Genomic DNA, 20,345 nt, shown 5'->3' on the forward strand with positions numbered 1-20,345 from the left:
GTTTTGTAGTATTTGCCAATGTCGGTACTCCAGAGCACAACTATGGGTCAAATCCTTCTGTGGTGTAACTGGTGGCTTCTTAGGGTTCCTCCAGGGGTGAGTGTGGTGCAATGCTATTAGCATCAGTTAGCAAGCAGCTTTCATTTGTTTTCATGCAAAGCCTGAACAGTTTGCAATTAAGAAAGAGCAAATTACAAAGGCTCAAGCTCCTAGATCAAATCTGTCCTTAATTTTTGGGTTGGAAGCCTTATCCAAAGACTCATAAACATCAGTATTTTAGGTTCTTCTTACTTCTATGTTATTGTTACAGCTATACAGTACTACCGCTTATGTCAGTATACATAAAACCTTTAAAGTCATGCTGGAATACACACCTGAACCATTTCGTTCAACTTCAGACCTTAAAGGAGAAACCCCAAAGGGAGAAGAGGCTCTGCTCCAGGAAGGCACTTAAGCGTCTGCTTAATTTTATGTAAACAGATTGCTCCAGCTTCAGAAGTGAGGTTGAAAGACTGCGAATTAGAGGAGCTAACAGAGGAGAATCAGTTGTTATCCTGTACTACTGACCTGATGAATTCCAGGGTTAGAGCAAAGAAGAATTGAAACCATTGTTTCCGTAGTCTCAGATTAGTCATAAACATGCATTTTGCTTGTGTTTAAATGCTTTGTCAGAGCAAGGAAGTAGTCTTCCCTCAAAACTTATGTGTAAGCAAAGTCTGTGCCTTTGGAACCAGACTCCTGACTATTCACAAAAGTGTGTCATAGTTGGTCATCATAGTAAACTGACTCAGTAATGGAAAAGGGCTCCAGGGGATCACAGGTTTGATGGACTGGTTTGCTTATTTCTTTTTTCATTAATGTCATAACTGTTCTGGCCACAGAATTTATCCTGTTTGCCTTTAAAAATCGTGACCCTTGAGAATACCCATTTAAAAGAAGAAGCTGTTTTTTACCACCGTGACCGACTCATTAGAAGCCAGCGCGTTATATCTTTATTAATGTTGACCAGTGTCTTATACCATAAAGGGCCCATTGAAATTAGTGGCTTAATTGCAAAGAAGGTTACTGCTCAACAGTTTTCACTGTTGCTAAATATGTGACTTTACAAACAGCACCATAAAAATTCTAAGTATTTCTAAAATGTCCCACTTCTTTGGTCTATGCAATAGGAAGCATTGCACTGTAACTTTAAAATGCCAAAAATAATCAAGAAGACATGTTAGCCATCTCTTAAGAGCGTTTCATTTCCAAGCCAATAAATTCAACTGCTGAATTTTTGTCCTTTGTTTTAGGATGTGACAGTTCTGTTGCATAACTACAATTAAGGAATCTCAGAAGGCTCCGGAATGTTACAATATTCTGTGGATGCAAACGCGGAGTCGTTTTTCATTTAGTTTTACAGCAGGGAAGGGGCACTGGAATGGCAGCGTGTTGCCTTTTTTTAACATCTATTTTATGATTCATTCTAAAATATTCTTTCATTTGGAATTAACTTCAGATATTCCTGTTCTGACAAGCAGAGTAAATATTTTAGCAAGGACTTTTTAGAGAGAAATTTTGACAGTAACATACTCCTCCCTTAGTGTTACAAAGGAAATACTTGCTATCCAAACCCAGAGTCGGCATTTTAATGGAAATGGTTCCAAAAGAATACGTAGGATGTTACAAATGTAAAATGCATTTAATGAAAGAGTATACAGATGTCTTTCATGTATTTTAAATAAAAATGTCTAATTTGAGACTTGAGAAAGTCAACAGCGATCTCTGAGCCATATGCTTGTTATTACAATAGTATGTTGCATATAACTGTCATTCAGTGAGAAACAACACAGACCAAAAAGGAAAAGACATATAAAACCATGAAGTTAAAGGAAGAGAGACCACCTTACAAAGCATTTTTTATTATGTTTTTGCCTTGATTAGAATATAGCCCTTTCTTGCTTTTTGTTTGCTCACATAATTCCTGCTGATGTCTATAGGGCTTATTGAAGACATAGGAAAAGGAGAATAGAGGCCAAGCTGCGTGGGCTATAGCGAACCAAAACTGCAAAGAGATGCATACTTGACAGAGAGTTTAAAATAAAAATAAACCACAGTTTCTTTGCTTGGTTTCTGGAGCAGAAAGTCGCAAAACAAGCAGAAAACTTTTGGTTCTTGATGAAATGGTTAGTTTAGCTTCTTTACCTCAACTACTCTGAGTGTTTCGGACTTTAACCTTCGTTTCAATGAAAAGAATTTAGACCTAATTTGACTTAGGTTTATGTCTGCGAAACCAGGGCCTTGGAAAATATTTTAGAAGTAGCTTCAGCCTTATGTTTGCATTTTGTTCTTTTGCAAGTGTGGTGGAGGTAACCTTGATTTGCTAGTTAGTGGAGTCACACTTTATTGTGACAGAAAACTAAGAACAGTCCTTCAGTGAAAATAACAAAGACCTACCCCATGGTGATTGATGAGGGCGTTGTACAAGTGAAATGAGCTGGAAAGTCATCATCTTGTCTTTTCCTTTGCCACAGGAAAAGCATAACAGAAAGATTTCTTTTCTTCTGGTCCTGATAAGGAATCTAACGAAGCATAAGGAGAGGTTACACAGCATGGAAATGTGTTACACCCAGCTGCTCACTAGCTTGCAAAGCTGCAGTAAATAATACAGTTGCTATTTAATAAACAAAAGAAAACAGAAGTCCTTTGATAGTGATCCCTAGCCTCTTTCATTTGCCCTTCTGAAGATAGTTTGTTTCTACTTAATTGACTGTCATTTTGGAATAACATAGAGTTTGATATTGTATTGTATGATTTGTAGTGGGTTTTTTTGTTGATAGGGAAAACAAAAGACTTATCTTTCTAGGGCCTGATTCAGCAAAGCACAGATGTATGTGCTCCAGGTCGTCTGGATCGTAGCTGCTTTTATTCTCATAGGTTTTCTGTGAATGCTTACAGTGAAGATACACAAGAAGACATGTAATTTTCTTTTCCAAATTGGCTTACGTAATCAATAGCATACTTTTTTGCTTGTCACAAGTTACTCTTTTGAGAAACAATGATGCATTTATCACAAGCTACATTTGTCACATGCATCATTTGTGACACTTTACTTTCAAAACAGACTTCTCCATGGAAGCATTTCGTTCATTGATTGGCTCTTTTTACAAGTTAACCTCTAACATATCTTTGGCTTTTTATTAAAAATCTCTTAGAGTTAGTTTTGTTTAGCATTCGGGGAGGTGGGGGAAGGGAGAGAATATCATGCCTGTGAAACATTGGAGGCAATCTTCTCCCCTCCCGAGAAGGCTATTGACTCTCATGTTGCACCTTTCCCCCATCCCCAAGCCTCGCTCTCACCCCAAAAGCAGAGCTGATTCTTGTCTATTGTGCTAACATTAAGAAATGAGTAGGCTCATCGCTCATTGTGTCACTACAAGTTGAAGATGCCTCCTTTTTTAAGAACCGGTCAAGTGTTCAAAAGAAAACAAGGTGAGGTTTGCACTAATTTGTGCTCATGTAAATCAGTGTCATTTTGCTCAGAACTGGAGGGGCTATGGCCCATGGCACTTCAAAGAGACTTGGCAGATGTGTGCGACCATATTGCACCACTGCAGCCACAGCAAACATCTCAGGCACATCGCTACCCGTTACAGATTGTTATATCTGAAATCCAGAAGTGAGCTGCTGAGGCATGCTAATAGCTGGCATCTTCTACTGATCTACCTTGCTCGATAATCACCTGGCCCGTGGGAGGCAGCAACCCAAAGAGATGGCGTAGGACCACAGGGCCTGAGAGTGAGTGTGGTGGGAGAGGAAATGGCTGAGTGGGGTGGGGTGCAGTGAAGGTGTGAAGAGAAAGGTCAGAACTGGGGATGGGGCAGGAGAGCGCAACACGGCACATGAAGGGAGGAAAGAAAGAAGTAAAGGAAAAGGCAGGAAATCAGAAAAGAAAGGAGAAAGTGATAGACCATGTAAGTGGAAGGGAATGGGCAGCCATTTCCCTAGTCTGCTGCTATCAGCAAACTTCTCATGCTTTTGGTGACAACAAAAGACCTTGTGCACTTGCTTGACTCCTCTTGCAAAATCCCTTCTCTATGCCTAGTCTGTAGGTTAAAGTGATTGCCTGTTTCCCTTATAAAGCTGTTGGTTCAAGAGCTATTACTTTTTTAATTCAGCGTAATAGAATTGCAGATGAATTGCTACTGCAAATATGGAGAACAACTCAATCTGCTGAGTGCTTCCAAGAAACAATTCTCTTTTTCCCTACTTTTGATTTAGGTGTACTAAGGCATCAGTAAGATTCTCATCCTGAAGACTATTTTGACAGTTCATACAATGCTATAACACATTGCAAAGCTATATGTACAGTTCTTGGATTGGGGATCCTGACCAAGCTGGTTCCGGTAGGCCACTGTCTCCTCTCGGCTCTTCCTTGAAGCCCATTTCTACCCATAACTTATATCCAAGAAATCTTTATTCTTGTATATATCCTTGGTTTTCTTGAAGGTTGTTACGCCTTTATAAGTGAAAGCAAATTCTAGATCTTTGGAGTACTTAACAAACATTAACCAGTTAATCTTTGCAACACTCATGAAGTAGTTAACCATTATCCCCAAATTTATAATATGGAGCAAGAGAGGCAGAAAAGTTAAATGAACTCCTGTGACTAGCGCTCAGGTAGTAATTGACCCCAATGTTGAACCATTGTACAGCACTGACGAGCATCACGATACTTCTGCCATGCAAGTACATTACAAGCTAAAAAAGACTTATTGAAAAGTGGCTTTAAAAAAGTGCACAACTGAGCTTTATCTATTATGTATTCCCTGGAGAGGTTAGGAAGGGATCGTCTTCTTACATTCCTCTGTGTTCACATATTTAATAAAACCTGTTAACTGTTTATTAAAAGAGTGTCTAACTCTAGAGAATAGCTGTATTTCAATGTCTGGTGTCATGCTGACACTTTTGTCTCAGAGAAGGTTGGCTACACCTCTCTGAAGGTCCTGCTGGTTCCAATGAGTGTGAGAAGAGGATGGAAATATTAAAAAGCAGTGGGACCAGCTCAGGTCTTTGAAAATTGATGGATGGAGTCCCAGTGACTTCATTGGGCTTTGGTTGTGCCTAATACAACGCCATCTTCTTCAGCACGCAAGTGCCGTTCATGACTATGCTGAATTCCTAGACATTTCTATGATGGAAGCAATCAAAATTAATTAGGCCCAAAGTCCAAACTCTACAGTAACCCCAATTTCTCAATTCACAAAAGTGACTCTGCTATCCTGCCAGCCTCTTGTACAGTGCCTTGAGCTCTTATGTATCTGTATATGTCACAAAATATATTTCCTTATATATCAGGAAATGGAGCAGGCCTGTGTTATAATAAGTTTAAACAAGTTTTCTGTTAAACAAAAATTGCTGGACTGAGTTTACAACTTTGAAGGAGCCATAAGAATTAGGTGGCCAAGTCCTATTGATTTAAATGATGTTTGGGTTTCTAATCTGTAGGATCCTATTGGCTGCTTTTTTCTCAGTTTTAAAAAAGCATAGGTTACTTTCTTTTTGCCATGCAGGTGTTTCATAAAGAACCCATGCATTTTTAGTGGATACTGTTTAAAAAAGCAACTGAGAGAGAAATTAAAGGAACGGTCTTCTTGATCCTTTCGTGTCTAGCCAAGGATTTGACAGTTTTCAAAAAAGTCTTGGCTGAAATGTTCAAAGCTGCCTTGGGTGTAGGAGATCTGGTCATCCAAATCCCCTGGGATACTTCTAAAGTCTCATCCTTTGTTGTTATGCATCAGCGTATAAACAAATCTCAGCCTTCTTGATGGCACACTGCAGACAAATCCAATGAGAATTTCTGCAGAAATGTCAGTAATGTTGCCAAGGTGTTGATAGACCATTAGGAAGAGTAGTCTGTCATAAATCTCTATGTATTTACATAATTTGAATGCTCCTCTGGACCAGAATCCATGTGGTCTAAGCTGTTTGCACATGATTTTGAGCATGTGAAGATGTTAGTCTTTGTTCTGAGGTTAGCCCTTCTTGTGCTCAGGTGACAATGTAGGGCAGTCATCTTCCAGGGCCTTCCACATTATCTCTAATGTTAGCTTAAGTTAGCAGTCCCCAGAAGATAAATTTTTACAGATTTACTTTTCTAGGAGACTTTACCTCCTAAGTCCGAAGCTGTTTGTAAAGCATTTTTCTTGATGTATGTGCACAGCATTGTTTCAGCTTTCTAATCACTGACCAGCTGGCTTGTTAGTGAATAGGGCTGTGGGCCCCTTGCCACGTTTCATGTGAGGTCTTGGCTGGGTGGCCAAGCAGGCAGCCTGCAGCCAGTGTCAGAGCAATTCAAGAGGTATTGGCACAGCAGTGTCCCCATTAATTTCTGCTTGTCACATGCTGTCATGCAAGTTACACCAGAGAGGAAATGACCGTTAAAAAAAAAAAGTATGCTTGTGGCACTTGGTCCCTTGCAGACGTTATCCCTGAGGTTAAACAAGTGGATACAATTAGCTGCTATCCACAGACAGCTGCAGGGAAGGAGAAGCCGAGATCTGGGCCCCACAGCAACGTGTCTTTCCTGTTAGCGAGGAGTGTCGGCTGTCAACATCTGCCATATTTTTAACCCTTCATGGAGTTAGCGTAAATTAAAAAGAGCTATTATGACCAACAGTGTCATGAAGGTGCTGGTAAATAGCTGTAGTGCTGATTGAGCAGCGTTCTCCTCTAGGGAAGGGGTTTTGTTTGTTGGTTTCCTCGTAAGGACCAGTGTGAGCGGCACTGGAGAAGAATCTGCTCGTCAGTGGTTGATAAGTTACTGTAGTTTGTAGATTCTGGCAGGGAGTAAGACAGTGATTCTGTGAACTCCTCTCAGAAGCATACTGAAGTAGTTAAAGGGAGTTGCATCCAGCTTTGTGGACTTTCTGGGTGGACTAATTGCTCTGATTACATCAGGAGAGCTTCCACAAGGATTGAAACAAGTGATGATACACTTAGGATGTCCCAAAATACAGCCTGAGAATGCAGAAGCGAAGTCTATGAAGGGGAAATGGCAATGATGTCCCACGATGAGAGAAGGAAATATATGCCATTAGAAGCAATCAAAACCTTTTTTAAAAACTGAAAGCACTAAGCTCTACTGAGAGGTGATAGAGATAGGGAAGTATACACAGTGCTCCAGAATAGATTGACTTAGTCAAGTGAAAGTCTGGGGTTTACCCCAGAAGGAAGAGGCTCACAGCATCAGTTGAAGGAAGGATGACTTGCCTTGTTGAGAAGCACAACCAGTAAAGAAGATGGAATTATATGAGAAGTGTACCCCAGAATTCAAACTGCAGCTCTGCCCCAGCTATCCAGCTTGACCTGATGTGATGCTTAGATACCAGATTTTGACTGGTATCGGTCCCCAGACATGTGCCAGAAGGGGCTTCAGAGCCAATGCATACAAACCACAGATGCTATTTCAAGTCATTTGTATGGGGCTTACCAACTGGGTGAGCCAGTAAAGAGTTTGGGGGATTTTTTCATTCATTTTAGTCCTCATTTCTTTTTCAGACAGTATGAGGAATTAAATAACAGAGTGGGTAACAACTGTCAAACCAGGATGTGCTGTGAGAGACTATTGTCTCCAATACAGTTTTATGAAAAGCTTGTAATAAAAGAAAGGAAGTTTCCCAGAAGGTATTTGGGGATGTACAAAACTGATGATATCATCCAGAGATAAAGGGAAAAAATCTGTTTATTGCTTATCTAGGCTCAGATCTATAAATTCTGTTAAGAGCTGCGCCTTCTCTTGGTTTTTCCACAGAGTGGAAAGGTTTGAGCGGTGAAAAAGATTGTTTATCACCAAGTTACATTTACCTGCTGTAAAAATTTCACAGCCAGGACAGGTCTTGGTAACAGTGCCACATTTGCCAATTTCTGTCAAATTGTTAAAACAAAATTCCCCTTTGTTCTCATTTAATTTGCATGCATTTTCTCTTAAAAATACCAGTAGCCAGATAGAAAATGTTATGTGTTTCATTTGCATGTCTGGTAATTCCACTTTGATAGGAATTTTTGGTACACTGAATCACTGAAAATAAGTAAGTAGGACAATAATTACATAGGTTTCCTTTCAGTCATGCAAATTCTTCTCATCAAATACAAAAAATAGCAGCTGATAAAGTAAAACTTGAAAGATCTATATTGCAAACTGACTTGACAGGTGTTGAGCTATAAAATGAGAAATTGATGTGGAAAAACTTATAGACACTTAAATTAATATTGACCTGCCCAAAATGAAATGCATCCATATGTGTGCCTATACATGTGTATGTACATATGTATCCCACAGATGTTAAGTACACATTTCCTATACTGAATTTGGTCTTTGACTCACAACTACTGAGATCAGTATGAAAATCTGGCAGTATTAAGATACTGGTGAAACAGACATGTACTAAGATTGAAACTTTTAAAAAGACCTCTAAAATATTAATCCAGGTCTCTGTTTTAAGGAGGGCAGACAGAAGGTTACTCAGAACAGTTCCTTGAACACCATCGGGTGCATCTATTTGTCTTAATCTAGTCTTAATTATGTCACCTTTGCTGCTGGTGAGCACTGGTGTTTGGGGAGTGTTTGGAGCACTCCAAAATATGCTTGGTCAGGGTCTCCTGTGGCAGCACAAATTCAGTGGGATAGTTGGTGAGCAAAGGGACTAGAACATGCTAAACCTGCCGTGGTGGCTATGAATTGAATTCAGTCTATAAACAGGAGCATGACAATAAAAGGAAAATAGTGCCTCAGTATATTGAAAGCCATTATATACATACATAAAATTCAATCATAAACTTATGGCAACGCAATAGAGTTGTTAAGCTCCAAACTTTTTCAAAGACTACCACGGACCTTTATAATTCAGTTAAAATTTTGCATTTTTCCTTAATCTTGTGCACATTTGCGGTACTTTTGCTTGAGACTGACATATAATGTTCATGATGTACAGGCAGGTCTGTGCATAATAGTGATATTTGCAAGTTTTACTAAATTGACTATTAACTGACTGATTATTGTATTCCACAGCAGTTTATTTAGGACTTTATAATCTTGGTTACCTTACTACTTCTAATAGCAACGAAATAGTCTTCAAAACAGTGGTTTACAGACTCCAGTCCTTCAGGTATTGTATCCTTTAAATTGTTATACAAACAGTTCTAGCCATAAAAAAAAAAAAAAACAAATAACACCCACACCCCCCCAAACAACCCAACTATATTCATTTCAGTGTTTATACTTTTGCAGTGGACTAGTATGGATAACATTGCCTTCAATGGGATTATTCAAAACACTAAAATGCATGTATACATACAGGCATACTTTTGTGAGTGTGCATGTCTGTTGGGTTCTTCATCCTAAAATCTGGATACTCCAGAATCACTTGGCTGAGCTGTGCTTTCTTTCTTATAAAAGTAATTTAAAATAGATTAGAAACTGTTTATCAGAATATATTTTAAAATATCCATTAATCTACTCTGAGTATATTAAAGTATCTTTGATACGATTAAAATAATTTTACAACTCAAAAATAATTATGCAAATATATTATTTCTTATTTGAAAATATATATAACTCTTAATTAATTTGCAACAAATTGTTTACCTTTAGGGTAGCAGCATACAAAACACCAACAATTATTAGACCAATTCCTTGCATGAGCTTGGCAGATATTAGTTCCCTTCTGCTAATAACACACTAAATGAATTTACTGTATTTTTCTCTCTGCACAGCATTTTATTCTCTGAACAGAAAATGAACATTTTCTCTTGTACAGTAAGGTTGATTATTACAACTAAGTGAACGGGTCACTTGGATTTATTGTTCTCTTATCAAAACAGTGAACAAATTTGTATTGAACATGCTGTGAAGTTCACGTTCTCTTGGTACTCTCTAGTTAATTGACAGGAATATCACAGCAGTCTTCTCTTCAGAGGGACGACCCTTACCCTGTGAATACTTTCATGGAAAGCAATAGGACTACTCTGAGATAAACTGTTACCCAATATAAGGAAAAGTAAGAGCTCTGTATCCTGGGTGCATATTGGGGTGGATCATGGATGACCCCTGAGAGGCTACAGTGTGGCTTGGTGAAGCACAGCCTCCTCCTCCCCTTTCTGAATGCCCTGCAGGGAGACCGATCAGAATAGCTTTCTCCTGAGAGAAGAAGAAAAAGGGCACAAGGGCAGGGATCTGTCTGCCTCTTACTGTGTCCCAGCCGCTGCACCCAGCCGGCTGCATGGAGAACAGCATCCTGCAGCTCCACCGGTGGAGGCAAATTGCTTCTCTGCCCCCACCATCACAGTCATGGCATTCTGGATAGGCTGGTGTGATGGGTTCCCAGCCCAGTGTGAGGACAAGAGTTAAAAAAGAAAATCACTGCATTTAACAGGGAGTCACTACTTTATTACTAATGCCTTTGGGATTCAGTGTAACAACATTAATCATGTCTTTTGCTATTCATGTATCTGTACTGTGTAATTCCTCAGGAATGCCATTGTTTTTTTGGCATTAATTAATGTTGACTGTTTGTTACAAAGTATAACCATAGAAGTGCTGTAATTATTCTGCTTCAAAAATAGTCCCCAGAGAATGCGAAAACTCTTTAAACTTTCATTCCAGCATGTTTAAAAAACACCCTCTAAAATGAAAGCAAGTTGATGGCTGGGGGTTCTGTATAATCCTGTAGGATACAAAGGAAGCCTCATCCTGTTCCTGTTCTGCTCAGAGAAGGTCCTGCTGTTCAGTGAGAGGCAGTCAGCCTTCCTTTTTATCAAACTAGCTTGACTGATTCATTACACATTGCTGTCTAAAACTCGTCCCCTTTGTTTACACTTGCGGTTGTCTCTTACGCAAACACTCCTACAGGAAATGTTCAGGACAAGTATCCCAACACCTGCCATCCAAAATAGGGACATTCCATTCTGCTCAGCAAAAAGAGAAAAATGAGTTACAAGTAGATAGAAACTCTGGGTGAAGGATGCAGGTTGTTGTGCAGGTGTGTGAGATACTCCACAGAGGAGTAGGAGAAATGTTAGGAGATTCCAAAAGATTGTTGTGTGTTACAAAATGTTAGCACAGAAATTGAGCAGGAAGAGGAAAACAGGCAGGTAAAAAAAAAAAAAAAAAAAAAGCCATAAAAAGCCTGTGCATTAGTACCAATTTAGGGGTCTATTGTAGTTGACAAGGATCTGTACTGTGTTACTTTTATTTGGTGATACGACCGAGTATATTTGTGGGCTTCCACAGACTTACTTTCTCTGATATTAGGAACTCCTATCACCATGACCAAGGGCAATCTGGTTAAAGGTTTTTCTTTCTTCACATACTAGTCAACGGAGGAAAAATGTGAGCTTCACAGAATGAGCAGCCATTCATATATATATGTTACCTCTGGGTGCTTGTGTTCTCTGAAGCGACCAAAGATAGAACCCGAGGGAACGGGAGGAAGATACGCCAGGGGAGGTTTAGGTTGGACATTAGGAAAAGGTTCTTCACCCAGAGGGTGGTGGAGCACTGGAACAGGCTCCCCGGGGAGGTAGTCATGGCGCCAAGCCTGACAATATTCAAGAAGCATTTGGACAACGCCCTCAGACATATGGTGTGAATTTTGGGGTTGTCCTATGCAGGGACAGGAGTTGGACTCGGTGATCCTTGTGGGTCCCTTTCAACTCAGGACATTCTATGATTCTAAGACATTATTCTTGGTGTTTTCCTTCAGGCTGCATTGCGCTGTGTTCCCCTTTACAAAGAAAACATCTAGCATCTATACGTTTAGCATGGTGGTAGGCTAGCCTAACCCAACAGCCATACCCACCCAGCTGCTCACTCACTTCCCCCGCCTCAGCAGGATAAAATAAAAATTACAAAAAAAAAAAAAAATTACAGAAAATAAAGAATAAGGAACAAGAAATCTCATGGGCTGAGATAAGACAGGGAGATTGCTTACCAATTACCATCACAGTCAAAATGGACTCACCTTGGGGAAAATGAACTTAGTTTAATGCCAATTAAGATAGATATTTAATTGCTAATTCCGGTAGTGGGAAGAAAAAGGCATACATTCAAAGAACACCTTCCCCTGCCTTTTTTCATGCTCCACATCACTCCTGACTCTCCCCACCCTGAGCAGACCCAGGGGCACGGGGTGTGAGGGGTTGTGGTCAGTCCATAGCAGCTCCTCTCTGCCGTTCCTTCCTCCTGACACTTTCTGCCTGCTCCAGCGTAGGTCCTCTCCACAGGCTGCAGTTCCCTCAGGAATATCCACCTGCTCCAATGCAGGTCCTCCATGGGCTGCAGTGTGGATATCTGCTCCACCATGGACTACCTCCTCTTTCTCTTCCTCCTCCACCTCCTCTCACCTTGGTGTTCCCTGTGCTGTTTCTCACTCTTTTTGTTCCCTCCTTCTCTTTCCCTCCAGCCTTTTCTGCCCTTTCTTAAATATGTTTTCACGGAGGCACCACCATCTTGGCTGACGGGCCCAGCTGTGCCCTGTGGTGGATCCATTGGAGCTGGCTGTGTCTGGCACAGGGCAGCCCCTGGTCTCCCCTGACAGAGGTCCCTGCAGCCCCGGCTGCCAGCACCTGGGCACCAACACCCAAAACAACTCCATACTTTCTGTTTTCTTTGAGTAGATATTTGAACGATTTGGTCAACAGCCATGCCATCCTCTTTTGGATTAGGCAGGCAGAGTACTCCAGAGAATCTGGCTGGTCTTAAACAACAAGTAAGTTACTACAGGCAATTGACAGATATTTTAGCTCGAAGTCAAGATGGCGGGTGACTTTTAAAGGATCAGAGTGGTATTTTGAAAACCAATGGCTTGGAAGGGATTTATGGATCAGAAGCTGAAGGAGGGTTAAGAGGGGTCAGTGAAGCGTAGGGTCAAGAGGGGACAGGACAAGGAGGAGACAAAAGTCTGTAGGAAATCAAGGCTTTCTGCTCCTGCTGCCCCTGAGTCGGGAAATGTGAGCTGTGAAGCCCGCCTTTGGCAGAGGCAGCAACAGCAGCTGCTCAGCCTAACCCATGCCTATCCCCATCTTCTCTGATGCCAGAGGCAGAATATGAAGGACATATTTCTGTGCATTATTGAGACTCACGACATAATACAGTATTGCTTGAAAAGTTCATTGAAATTTGGTCCTGACATTCAGCGCTGATAAATTCAGTAAATATCAGACTGAGCAGTGCCATCACCGATACCATATATGGTGGAACATGCAAAAGATGCAGCATTTCCATAACAAATTTTGCTCCTAACTCTTTCCATTATGAGGCTTCTACAAAACTAAAGCTACATATTTGTCTCTAAGGAAAGTGTATTTGTTCGTTGCATCCCAAAATAGCTCAGTTTTCAATTGAGTTACAGATAAATATTTTAGATTTGTGCACAGACCACATTGAAAATGTAGCCTGAAAAGGGAAAACATTGTAAATCCATGATTATCTGAAAGTAATCACAGTGGAATAATGTATATATCTTCAACTTGGGCAACAACCATCGTAGGTTTTGTGATGTTAAAAGCATGGCAGAAATCTCTGATCTGAAACAACAGGCACTATTCTGTGTCTATGTTTGTAAACATACGGTATCCAAAAAACATCTGATGGACTTCAGTAGAGGTTTGATCATGACTCATTAGAGTTTGTTCCTCAAGTCTGCTAAGGCATGAATCTTCTTGTTTGTCAAATAGAATTGATCACTTTCAATTAACTTTTGAAGTATGATTTTAAGTGTAATTCCAAAGTATGGTATGCTTAGCTACCACAGAAAATTTCTCAGGGAAAAGCAGACATGGAACTAACTAATCCTTGAGGCACATGAAGACTCTCTTGCAGTTATTTCTAGATCTTGGTAATTGAGATAATACTGGGTAATCATCACTAATAAAAATGGATGCATTTCCGTCAGATGAATGAAATTATCCTGATTTAATTAGCTAGTGATCTGGCTTGTGCATGTTTACGGCCTTTATCCAATTTGCTAGCAAAGGTTAGTATCTTCTGATATTAGTTACTCTATCAAAGAAAACACACAGCCCAGACTGAGTCTGATGTTTCTTGCAAGTGGCTGACTAAGAGTATGAGGTCATTTTCCAAATGTGAGGCCTAATGGTTTTTGACTAGGCTTATGTACATCACAAAATTAATCATTCATTATGGATAAAAAAGTAATTTAAAAGCTCTCTCTTTTGTTTGCTTTGATATTGAAAATCTATTTGTGCAAACAATTATCAAATTCTGAGCTGCACAATTTGGTATTCTGTATTTAAAGCCTATGTCATGTGATTTTGGTTTCTGCTCTTTTTCTAACTGGCTGAGAATTTAAAAACAGGACAATAATGAATCACAAATAGCAAATGGTCTTTTTACATCAAAGTGCCCTTCTTTACGCACACGAATCTTTGGCCTGTTCTTCCAAGATAATTTTGAACTGAAATCTGTTCATACATGTAATAGTGAGTAATAAGGGATAGCAAAAGAGCATAATCAACAGTACAAAATGAATACTAGAGAATAGCCTGTATGCACTAACTCTGGATTTCCTGGAAGAGGAAATACAGCATTTTTTTCCCCAGTTTTCCTTCTGCTTTCTAATACCTTTTAAATTTACACTTTCCTGGCACACTTTTCTGAGGCACATCTCACTTTTTCGTGTGTGAAGAGAACTCCAGTAAATGATATTCACGTTTTGAGTCCTATGGGGGGAGGGAAAGATATGCCAGTTTCCATTTTCAAATATTTTCTTTTTTTACCTGTGCCTGGAAGAAGACTCTGAATTTAGAAATTGAAGACATTGCTTGCAACTTGCAACTAGCAGAGCAGAATTGCATTTGCTGAGCTCGAAGAAGAAAGTCGAAACAAAACCAGCATCAGTTGCAGGAAAAAAATATTCTTGATATGTTTGGTAACTGCAGGAATGAGTTTACGTACTTGACAAATGAGTAGGATACAGAAATGTCACCAAAAAGGGACTGACTAGGGTCTACTGACTAATCGTTAAGTTCTTTAAATTATGTTTTTTATTTTATCTGATATTACGTCTACCTGGAATAAAAAAAAAAATTAGACCCAAATTCAGTGAAACCATTAAGTACATACTTAAGATAGTCACCTGCTTAAATGTTCTTGGTGCGTTCTTTACATCCTCAAGACTGATCCAAAGACCATTGGGATTTGATTTCAGTTATAATAGCAAAGAGTGAGCAGATATGACATGTATTAATTCTACTGATGACTGAAACCTGCAGAGCTGTAGTCCTAGCTCTTCCAAATGTTTCTGAACTGCAAAGGGAAATTACATAAGTACAAGAGGATTCAATACCCTTTGTATATTTGTTTTGAAGTGTTTTATTATACTAGTTATCAAAATTATCAAATCTCAATTTTTCCTGGGGAAGCAAAGGGAATAAACGGCATCAGCTAACAGGGAATGGGTTTCTCAGTTTACCACCATCCTTCAGAAGTGATAATAATTAAATGCTGTCACAGCATCCGTAGTTCCATGGTAGTATCTCCATCATCAGGGTCTTCAAATAAAACTTGATTACTTCATGAGCAGCCCACTGTTACTACTGTTTGGCAGAGTTATAGACTATATATAGAAATGGCCATGTTTTATCAGAGGTCAGATTAGAGCTTCCAGCCTTAATATCTACACATTTTATAACACTTTCTGTAGAGATGGTCAGGAAACATTAAATGAAAATAATAATTTTGTTTTAAATTATATAGCAATGTCTATAAAGTGTATCTTAAAAATGCATCCAGCTAAAGCAATAGTATCAAGTTGAATGTTTTGAGCTATTTTTAAACCCATTTTCAGATATCATTCCTTTTAATAGTGTGCCTTGAATATTTACTTGCAACATGCCCAAGTCCATAGAGAAGAACAAAAGCAACCAACTTCAATTTATCCTTCTTCCTTTTTCTCACGTTTCATGCCATTCACCTCTCCAAGATCATTTTGGCTGCTAATAACAGGATTGGCGGACACCCTGCTGCATGCCTTATGGAAAGGGCATGTGTCACCAGCAAACACAGAGCTGGAGTTTCATGAACTCAAGTCAAGTGCATACAGAAAATAAACTTTTTCTTTATCCTTTTTGTTTCTTACTTGTTGCAGCATCTTCTTGTAACTGCCTGTTTTGCAAATATAATTTTCAAGTTGACAGTATCCTTCTGATTTGGAATTCAGGGGATTTCTAGTATTTAGTTTTGAGTCTGTTCATTCATTCCTTTCACGTTACTAAGATAAATGTGAAAACACGAGTTCAGATGAAATTGTTTCTTCAGCTGTGGAAATGTCGTAGAAGATTGCATCACTATAACAAAACAGAAAGCAAAATGAGAACTGTTACTTATGATTATTACACTGATTTAGTGCTAAACTTTGATCTAAAGGTAGTTTCTGTCCTATTCAGTAAATTCTATACAACAGGTTTTGTCAAGTAAACTTTTTCCCTCTATAACATTAAATCCTGGTGAATTTGTCACTTAAACAGCTTTTCTGACTGAAAGAGATCCTTGTGCCTGTTGAAGCGAATAATAAAATTTCACTTCACTGGGGCAGGACAAAGCATAAACTCGTGAGATGCAAAGTGGTGTGCGGTTTAAAGTTAAGAGCAAAAAACTGCTATGTATTTTTCTTACTTGGACAGCATTCTTTTGAAGTTGTCCTGGGATTTACAGACATACTTTTGCTATTTCTTTTAAGTATGTTGACCAGTCTTTATACTTCTGTCAATCAACCTCAAATAATTCAATGAGAAACAATACATTAACTTGATAAGGACACCTGTTCGAGTCAGCTGGTTCTAGCAACATCCTGTCCATTTTATATTAATAGTTGTTTTTATCTCCTGTGCACATATTTAAGTCAATATTTATTAAATTTTGCAGATTATGACAGGGAGTTTACTTGTTTGCCACCTTGTCTTGATAATTGCATATTGATTTCTTCTTTATATCTAGGATATGATGCTTCAGCTGTTTCGGGGACTGGATTTTCTGCATTCACATCGTGTGGTGCATCGGGACCTGAAACCCCAAAATATCCTTGTAACCAGCAGCGGGCAGATAAAGTTAGCTGACTTTGGCCTTGCACGAATCTACAGTTTTCAGATGGCTCTTACCTCAGTGGTAAGTTTCTGGAGGCTTTTATTTTCCTTTTAATGCAGCAATGTGCTTTACTCTCTGTGTTCCTGGCTTTTTATCCCATATTATAATGCTGCTTCTAAAATCATCTCTGCAATTGAAGAAGGTACTTGTGTCTCCGAAAACAATTGCTTTCCAGCCAGGATTGAAGTTGTTGTGGTTACTTTGTACAAGTAATCAATTACTGATTACTGGTTCTAAATTAAATCATGACTGATTACTGAAGGATAGGTACGTGCTAGTTTTCTGAAACTCCATCAGTCTAGCTTCTGTTGTGATACTGGCTTCTTTTGCACGTTAAGCCAGACAGGTAGGGTGAAAGTTTCTGAGGTACCTATTTTAAGGTAAAACTCTTGCTGATCCCCAAGTATCTTGCCTGAAAAAATACACAGATAGATATTTGTGAAAATGCCACACTGTCACGCCTCTGATTTTCCATCTCTGTGAATATGGGTTCGATGCTTGCTGCCATATGTTACTGGATGATTCCAAATAGGGCTGTGCTGGAGGCAGCTCAAGTGGACCTGGCAGCCACAATCACAGCTATTTCCCAAGCCAGCTTAAAGAGCACCTCCAGTATCTCTAGGCCCCCTGCCACTGTTGCCCCTCTCCCAGCAGCTCTCCTGGTTGTCCTTGGCTCAGACATGAGCTCATTCCCAGAAGGTCTGGCCCTCTCCTGCATTAATCCTGGTAGAGAAACCCTGCCAGCTCCTCGCTTTTTGACCCTGTTTCCACGCTTGCTGGCCCTGCCCCCAGAATCAGCTGCTGTTAACTTGGCACACCATTTCTGAAGTTTATTGAAGAGTAACCGTGCTCACGCATGTTGGGTGTCATTTGGTTTTGTTGCCTGCTCGTGAATTTTTTATTTCCATTTTCTATTCTGAGTATCACAACCGCCACGGCAGTATCACTTACGCTAAAGACAGGAAAGGGAGAACTGCTGAGAAAGGAAACTGAAAGGAGTCCACTTTGCGTTTTACATCATATTGTAGAAATTAGCCTGGGTCACATCATTGATAAAAAGCAATCCATTGTTACTATTAGTTACTATAAGAGTCTTTCCATCGTTGTGTGATATAACTATGACATCCTGGGTTCCGGCTTCAGTGTGAATGAATGCAGGAAGCAACAGAAAATGATATCATCATCTTGCTAAACATAGGAAAGTGTCCTCATTGCATAAAGCATATGTAAACTTACGTTTGGGGGCTGTTTTTTTTCATTGCCTGTAGGATGTAGCCTAATCCAAAGCTGAAAGAATCTCTCTGCTGAGATCAGTGAGGATATATCATGTTGTAACTCAAAACAGAGCTTTGAAGAAAAGGAGAGAAAGGTTGTTCCTGAATTGCTATAATTTTTCATTTCCCAGTTATCAGTCAGTAATAGTTTCAATCAATATTTCTATTGATCCATAAAATTTTTTAAGCTAAAATTGCAGAGTGTTATAAGGCTTCCAGCAGAGCATATTTCAAAAGTTCTGCATAAAATGAGGAAAAAATACCTACAGAACTGAGCAGGAGTTTGTCCATGATCATGTAGCCTGCATAGGAAGAAAGGTCAAAAGACCCAGAAATAGAGTGCATCTACTGAGGCAAAAACATACCAAGACCTGCTTGTAAGAGAACATTGCCAGAATTGCTATGCGAAAGATGTACGTATACTCAAGTATCTAATACTTGCGTGCTAGAAATCATGTTTCAAAACCCATTAGCTAGTACCCTTAGTGCTGCTGCGAACAAGAGTTGTTCAGACTAAGGGATTGTCCATGTGCAAGTTTGTACTGTGTTTGCACAAGCATTCAATTGTCATTGCAGCTATGCTAAAGAATATTAAAATAATTGAATTAGTCAGTCACCAATGACAAATAAAGTATATGGGCATAAGCGTGAATAATGGCTTTCACACCTAGAAGTTAGTCTGTCATTATTTTCTTATTAAAAAAACCCAGCTATGACCATGGCTTTTTTAAGTTAAAAATTTATTGGGTTTAAAACACTTAGAGTTTAACACCTTCAAAATCAACTTTTGTCTGGGTATGTAGAAACCTATAGGTGACTGTTGCTTACAATGTGATAATGTGGTATGATTTTAAATGTCAGTCTTCATTGCTCCTACAGACTGAGTGCTGGTTAGAAACTTTTACTAAATGTGTATTAGCTGACACAGGCCATCAGTTTTCCTTTTCTGAAGGTAACTTTTACCTTTGGCTAGCTGCTTTGGTGTGCAAATTCTTCTTTTTTTTTTTTTCCCTCCATTAAAACTCAGTACAGGAAACAAAACTTAAAAAAAAAAACACTTCTGTTTTTTAAACATAAAGATATTCTTGCCTTTACCATTCCCAAAATAGTCTAAATTGCAGTTCTTTGCCAGGCAGTGAGTAAACTTTCATTGACTTCAGCAGGACCAGCTTTGTTTTGAAGTGTTTGCAGAAAAAAATGTTGCATTATAAAAGACAGCATATATCTGCACTTATATCAATTAATAGAAGTTCTAGCTTGCAAGGATTTGCTTCAGAGTTACATTGAAAAGCGGTAGTGCAGACAACCCAGTGAGAAAAGGCACATTGCATGTGCTATCGTTGTGATCAATACAAGGGCTCTGCAGCATTTCCTTCAGAAGAGAAGCTTACTGCAAGATAAACTACAAGAATCATCTTTTGAAGTATCAGATCATTCCCAAGATGCACTCTCATTCATTGCTCACAAAGAAACTCTTCAGATGGGACAAAAAGAGCTTGTCATGAAAGTAATCCAGTAAAAACTGATCCAACCCAAGTACGCTGGGTGCTGCAAATGGTAACTTCAAAGCAGTCGCCCTCTGATAGCCAGTTATTTCCACAATGCCAAAGAATCCTTCTGGCAGATCAGTCTTCCGGGCACGTTGCTGTCATTTAAAGAAACCTCTTGATATTTCTGTCAGTGAATGAATAAAAGATTCAAACTAATGTTACACAGGCGTGGGGGGGCAGGGTGGAGATCACTGCTCCCAGCTGTGGTCAGACTGAGAACTGATACAGGTCTGAAATAACAGCGCTAGAAAGAACGAGGTCGGGCGGGGGTGTCTCAGGTGGTGGGTAATAGGGCACGCTTTTGGTTTCGTACAAAGTTAGACTCTTTTTCAAGTGTTGGTCTTGGCCCTTGGGGAAATTTTGAATAGGCTTTGTGATAAC

General features: G+C 39.4%; 1 protein-coding gene across 1 annotated transcript in view; it reads left to right on the forward strand.

Moving 5' to 3' along the window:
* The window catches only part of CDK6 (cyclin dependent kinase 6), a 131,152-nt gene that overhangs the window by 40,609 nt on the left and 70,198 nt on the right, over positions 1-20,345 (forward strand). Inside the window, exon 4 of the mRNA XM_082326630.1 lies at positions 16,994-17,161. Within this exon, the coding sequence (XP_082182756.1) occupies positions 16,994-17,161 (168 nt within the window). The remainder of the gene's footprint in view (positions 1-16,993; positions 17,162-20,345) is intronic.

This window comes from Platalea leucorodia (genome assembly GCF_965183815.1).
Source record: "Platalea leucorodia genome assembly, chromosome: 1".
In the NCBI taxonomy this organism is placed as follows: Eukaryota; Metazoa; Chordata; class Aves; order Pelecaniformes; family Threskiornithidae; genus Platalea; species Platalea leucorodia.